Source organism: Monodelphis domestica, chromosome 4 (genome assembly GCF_027887165.1).
Source record: "Monodelphis domestica isolate mMonDom1 chromosome 4, mMonDom1.pri, whole genome shotgun sequence".
Taxonomy (NCBI): Eukaryota; Metazoa; Chordata; class Mammalia; order Didelphimorphia; family Didelphidae; genus Monodelphis; species Monodelphis domestica.
In genome coordinates, this window is record NC_077230.1 from 86,030,351 (window position 1) to 86,037,029 (window position 6,679).

Genomic DNA, 6,679 nt, shown 5'->3' on the forward strand with positions numbered 1-6,679 from the left:
AAATTTTAAACCTAGGGAAATGATGAAAGAAAGACAATTTTGAGGGGGACAAGATGAATTTGGTTTTAGACTTGAGTTTTTTGTAAGATTAATGGAAAGAGTGGGAGACCAGGGAATGGGGTAGACAGTATGATATAGTAGAAAGGGCATTCTTTTCTAATCTTTGATTTACCACTAATTTAGTTATGACTTTGTATAAACCACTTAAATACTGGACTTGCCTATAAAATTTACTTACCTATAAAATAAGAGGGTTGATTTAAATAATTACTGAGTTCCCTTTTTAATTGTGAAATTCTGATTCTATGACTCCCTAGATCATATGCTTCAACAGCTTAGACCAATCCATTGCTACACTTTCCTCCTGCCTAAATTGTTCCCTCCTTGATTTTCAGAAAGATGGGGTTTTGATGTGTGATGTGCTGCTTGGGGTCTGGGGAGGTATTCTTGGACTTTTTCTTACATGGACCTTCTTCTCTTTGGCCTTTTCTGGAACAGAGCTTCCAGGTGTCCCTCATGGCTGGAAGTTGGATGAGAACAACTGTTCCCTACCTGCCAAACAGCATTGGAATAACATGGACCATCTTAGCACAGGCAATCAAGTAACAGGTTTGTGTGAGGGCCAGGATGAGAATGAGCCTTGTGGAGACCAGGAGCCAGGGCCAGCCCTGAGGGCAGGGGCAGCTGAGGCAGAACAAGAGGACCCTGGTCTTGAGTCAGCCCTGGCCCCAAGCTGGCGCAGCCAGGCATCCACAGTGTCCAACTCCCCAGAAGCACATTGCACAGACTGCAGGGAGGAGAAAGAAGCCCTGAGCCCAGGGCACAGGAGCCTTTGTGGGCAGTGTACCAAGCTACGCTGGGAAAGAAAACAAGCAGTATTGGAGTTCATTCAAACAGAGGCCAGCTACGGGGAGAACCTTCGAGTTATCAAAGAACAGTTTCAGTTGCCTATGCAGTCTGCTGGACTCCTGAGCCCTGGACAGCTGCTGGCTGTGTTCAGCAACATCCAGGAGCTCATTGATCTCAATGAGAAATTTCTGGAAAGCCTGAAGGAGGAGATTGCGGAAGCACTGTCACAGGTATGTGTCCTACCAGGGGTGCCCTTTTCTCTCAGCATCTATTTAACACTAAGCAGGTGATGTCAATGCCTAGTTGGAAGAATTACCATACCTAGAACGAGCTCCAAGGCTAGCTAGGCCGCACAGTAGATAGAGCACAGGGCCTGGAGTCAGGAAGATTCTTGGTCCTGAATTCAAATGTGGCTTCAGATACTAACTATGTGACCCTGGCAAAATCACAACCCCATTTGCCTTAGATTGCTCCTATGTAAAACGAGATAGAGAAGTCAATGGCAAACTGCTCTAGTATCTTTGCCAAGAAAACCCCAATTAAAGTCACAAAAGTCAGACAAGACTGGAATTACTGAACAACAACAGGACTAGCTCCAATTCCCCAGCCTATTTCCAGTTTTTCCCTGCTCAATAAGTCCTATTATGAGGATTCTCAGTTTTCTTTCTCTCATCTGTGCACTGGTAGCCACCCACCTTTGGACCAATATTAAAACAATGGAAGTGACCTCAAAACTCATCTATCCAACCTATTTCTGAACATGCATTCCCTCTATAGAATCTAAATGAAGTGATTACATAACCTCTGCTCAAATGCTACCAATATTAAAGTTATGGAAGACCTATTGGGATCCAACATTCATATCAAAACTAGATTTTTTTTGTCTAATTATGAGTTGCAGAAAGACATGAAGAACTTGGAAAGAATTCAGAAGGGAGCATGCAGGAATAATTAAAGAGTTAGGAAGTTTGATGATGAAGAAAGGTTAAAGAAGATTATTTAACTTGGAAAAAAAAGACTGTGGGGAGGTAGTCTCCAAAAATCATTTGAGATCATGATAGACAAGAGTGATCAGCTACTTTCCATCTCCAGTGGGGACAAGTGCAAAAAAGAACAGACTTAAGATGAAAAAGTGAACACATAGTTAAGAAGGCCAGGGTTCAAATCTTGTCTCATCAACTTATTAGCTGTGTGACCCAAGACAAGTCATTGATACCTTTTCTAGGCCTAATTTCCTCATTTTTAAAATTAAGCTGGAATCAAATGGCCTATAAGGTCCCTTTTAGCTCTAAATTTTTGATTCTATCATGAAATCTTGGTAGATTGGTATATTGTGTATTTTTTTAATCATTTATTTACCTTGGAGACACCATTTTCAAGTAAGAACCGGCCTTGGATCCCTTTCCTAGGCAATGAAGAGTTGGGCAGCTGATCTTTCTCCTTCTTTCTCCCTGATAAAACCTCATTTGGTGAATGTGTGGGGTGTCTGCCTCATGTTTACAGGGCGATGATGACCTGATGAATGTGTGCGTTGGTGGGATCTTCCTGAAATATGTCAACATGTTGCCTGCTTTCCAGACTTATTGCCTTCAGCAGGCATCCTCGATAAGCACTCTCAGCACCTTGGAGAAGGAAAAGGAGCTACTTCGGTATGGAATGGAGCAGAAGTGTTGGTTGGTGAGGGTGGAAATCATAAGGGTTGAGGTATGCAGAAAGAGGGGATTATGGAGATTTGAAAAAAAAACAATAGGTAAAAACCCCAAATACCCATCATTTTGCCATGTTTGCCCATCATTGTTAATCTTGATGAAGCCACAAATAGCCACCTCAGGTCACATGAGGCATCTTGATCTGAAGTGTGAATCCTAAGTTGCACAGCCCTGACCATGATTATAGAAGCTGAATCTTCCCTGATCTTTGCTTCACCTTGTCCTTCTGGTAGAAATAATCAGAGACCAAGTTGAAGGGGACCTTAAAACTCATCTAGTCCAACCTATTTCTGAATAAGCATTGCCTCTATAGAATTTCAGTGAAGTGGTTGTAAATCCTCTGCTCAAATGCTACCAGTGATAGGACATTCTTGCTATTTCCTAAGGCAGCAGCCCATTCCTTTTTTAAACAGCTCTCCTAGTTAGACTTGCCCCCCTCACAAAACTGCTGCTCAGCAAAATCTTGGGAACCACACAGAACAAGTCTAGTCTTTTGCTTTCTTTCCCAACTCCACATCACCACTACTATAGTACAAATAGTGATGGAAAGAAATGAGCAATAGGAAGAATTTCATAATAGTTGGTAAATAGGAATCAAAGGATTAAAAATTGATGATAAAGGGGGCATCTTGGGTGGCTGAATGAATTGAAAACCAGGCCTAGAGATGGGAGATCCTAGGTTCAAATCTGGCCTCAGACACTTCCCAGCTGTGTGACCCTGGGCAAGTCACTTAACCCCCATTGCCTAGCCCTTACCTCTCTTCTGCCTTGGAGCCAATACACAGTATGGATTCCAAATGGAAGGTAAGGGTTTTTAAAAAAAAATTGATGATAAAAATCAAACACTACTCACCAATTGCTCATTAAAAAGTCAATATCTAAAGGCAGTTAGGTGACTCAGTGGATAGAGAGCCAGGCCTAGAGATGGGAGGTCCTGGGTTTAAATGTGGACCTAGGTACTTCCTATTTGTGTGACCCTGAGCAAGTCACTTAATCTCCATTGCCTCACTTTTACCACTCTTCTGCCTTAGAACAAATACTTGGCATTGATTCTAAGATGGAAGGTAAGGATTTTTTAAAAAGTTGAATTTTTAGGTAACCATCCTAGTCATTTATGATTATGGATTTGTTCCTATAGCTCCATCAGGAGGGATCTTTCAAAGTAGGTTAGGTAGGCTCACATCTGTTGTAAATGACAGCAGGTGCCTGCCACTGCTAAGGCCAGGAGACCAGGCATGAGTCTAATTTGCCAAACAAGCATAGAAAAAGAGCAAAGGAGGAGGGTTTGAGTGGAGATGTATGAGGAAAGTTAGATGTGATCAGAAATATTATTCTCTACTGTGTGGAGAAGATAGAAGTAAGAAGAAACAAGACTTACCCCCATTGCCTAGCCCTTACCTCTCTTCTGCCTTGGAGCCAATACACAGTATGGATTCCAAATGGAAGGTAAGGGTTTTTAAAAAAAAATTGATGATAAAAATCAAACACTACTCACCAATTGCTCATTAAAAAGTCAATATCTAAAGGCAGTTAGGTGACTCAGTGGATAGAGAGCCAGGCCTAGAGATGGGAGGTCCTGGGTTTAAATGTGGACCTAGGTACTTCCTATTTGTGTGACCCTGAGCAAGTCACTTAATCTCCATTGCCTCACTTTTACCACTCTTCTGCCTTAGAACAAATACTTGGCATTGATTCTAAGATGGAAGGTAAGGATTTTTTAAAAAGTTGAATTTTTAGGTAACCATCCTAGTCATTTATGATTATGGATTTGTTCCTATAGCTCCATCAGGAGGGATCTTTCAAAGTAGGTTAGGTAGGCTCACATCTGTTGTAAATGACAGCAGGTGCCTGCCACTGCTAAGGCCAGGAGACCAGGCATGAGTCTAATTTGCCAAACAAGCATAGAAAAAGAGCAAAGGAGGAGGGTTTGAGTGGAGATGTATGAGGAAAGTTAGATGTGATCAGAAATATTATTCTCTACTGTGTGGAGAAGATAGAAGTAAGAAGAAACAAGACTTCTTGATCTTGGGGTCTGTCATACTTCCAAATGTTTACCTTACAGAAATTGCCCTTTTTGAGGTGTCTGTGACTTTGATGCCAGGGTTTTTTGAGTATAAGTTCCAGCTTGGAATTTTTTGTCAAGCAATGTCAAATATGTAGTATGTAAGCCATACTCCATTACCATAATTTGTCTGATAATGCTTCTGGGCACAAATCATAGAAAAATTCAATTTCTGAACAATCCAAATTGTAGGTGTCTCAATGGAGATAAATATATGTGTAAATGGTATATTATCAATGGGAACTTAGATATGAGAAGTCATGTAAAAGATATCAAGACCATGTTATAACTAGAAAGGTCATGTATTGATCATGAGGTATAAGCACCTGGGTGCAGTAAGAATATAGTGGAATGGGTTCAAATTTTACCTCTACCATTTACTACTTGTGGGACCTAGTTTCCTCTTCCATAAAATTGGGTCAGATGACCTCAAGGTCCCTTTCAGTTCTAAATCTAGGATTCCATGGCGATTGTAATGTTTCTTAGATTGTACTTTGGTGCATTGGTGAGAAAGAATAACCTTACCCTTGTTTTCCCTTTTATTCCTCTATCCCCAGCATTTTCCTCCATGCCTCACAAACTAACAACACAGCACTAAGGCGGATGAACCTGCGCTCATTCTTGATGGCCCCATTGCAGCGCATCACCAAATATCCCCTTTTGCTGAGTCGAATCACACAGGCCACAGCTACTTTCCACCCTGACTATAGCCACCTGTGTGAGGCCACAAGCCACCTAGCCTCTTACCTGGAGCACATCAATAGAAAAACAAGACAGGAAGGTAGCCTGCCCTGGGCCCTGCGCCCTTTCCGCCAGGATGTCTGTCATCACCACGAGGCCATTGCTGCCATTGATCGCCGGGAGCTGGCACTGAAGACACTAGGCTGGCTGTGGGAAGAGACTCATTTTGTAATGGAGGGAGGACTGCAACTGGCTCAGCTTCCTGATGGTCCTTGGACCAGGAAGGGTAGTCGAACCCTGAAGTTCCAGACTCTGCAGGTGATCCTCATGGCCAGGCTACAGAAGTCGGCTGAAATTGGCTCAAGACATGGGAGCCTTGGTCAGGGGCCAGTGGGAGATGCTGCGCTAGTGCTAATTCGTGACAAGAGTCATGGTAAACTCAACTTGGTGAGAAGCCCAGTTCGGCTGGGCCAGTGTGTGGTATCAGCCGACCCTGTTTGCAAGACCTTTGAGCTGCTGGAGATACAGCAGGGTGCTTTAATCCTGCGTGATGAGGACTATGCCCGTACTCAGCTTTGGCTATATCACATCCGTGTTTATGCCCGCCAGCTAGGATCCTGGAAGAGGCGGCGCAATGCACTCCCCAATATCATGATCAATATTCCCAACCATCCCTGATGCTAGGGATGTCCCCAGTTAGGGGTAGAAGAGATTAACAGCATGATCTCAATTCTATTAATCTTTAAAATATATCTCTTAAGGAAAGATCTAGGTTATGCAACCAGGACCCTACTTTCCTTTCTTAGCGAGGGATTCATAACCCCTCGGTTGGAGTATACCTGTCAACACTCCCTACTGAGGTTGCAGAGGGACTCATTATTCTGCCTCCACAGGGCTAACAATATGAACAATTTCTTTCTACTTCTTCCGGTTCTTTATTTCCCCTATCCTTCTGGTTTCTTTAGTTGACTTTTGGACTCATTCATGGATTTAGTCACTCCACAAATATAATATGAAGTACTTTGGGAAAAGCAAATATTAATAAAACATTGTTATTAGAGGTATATAAATAACTACAATATGTAATGTGAGACTACAATAAAAGACATAAAGTCTTCTATGACTTTAGAGGAGGATGAGATTCCTTCTGACTCGAAGTAATAAGGATGGCTTTCTGGAGAAGATGGTGCTTAAGCTGGGCCTTGAAGAATGAGTAAAACTTTAGGTAAGCAGAGAAGAGAAAAAGGCATTCCAGCCACAAAGGACAATATTGTAGAGTTGTGGAACCAAAATTTATGTTTGGGAAAGTCCAGTCTGACTTAAGGCAAACGGTTTGTGGAAGAAAAAAATAGATATCTAGGAATATTTGAGTGGGACA

The 6,679-nt window shown here is 42.2% G+C and overlaps 1 protein-coding gene across 3 annotated transcripts in view; it reads left to right on the top strand.

The window, feature by feature from the left end:
* Positions 1 to 6,421, top strand: part of LOC103104764 (uncharacterized) — a 35,080-nt gene extending 28,659 nt beyond the window's left edge. For all 3 annotated transcript variants that reach the window (XM_007493755.2, XM_056793519.1, XM_056793518.1), the window contains 3 exons: positions 499 to 1,079; positions 2,353 to 2,498; positions 5,178 to 6,421. In XM_007493755.2, coding sequence (XP_007493817.2) covers positions 499 to 1,079; positions 2,353 to 2,498; positions 5,178 to 5,979 — 1,529 coding nt within the window. In that variant the 3' untranslated portion in view covers positions 5,980 to 6,421. The remainder of the gene's footprint in view (positions 1 to 498; positions 1,080 to 2,352; positions 2,499 to 5,177) is intronic.
* The last annotated feature ends 258 nt before the right edge of the window (positions 6,422 to 6,679 follow it).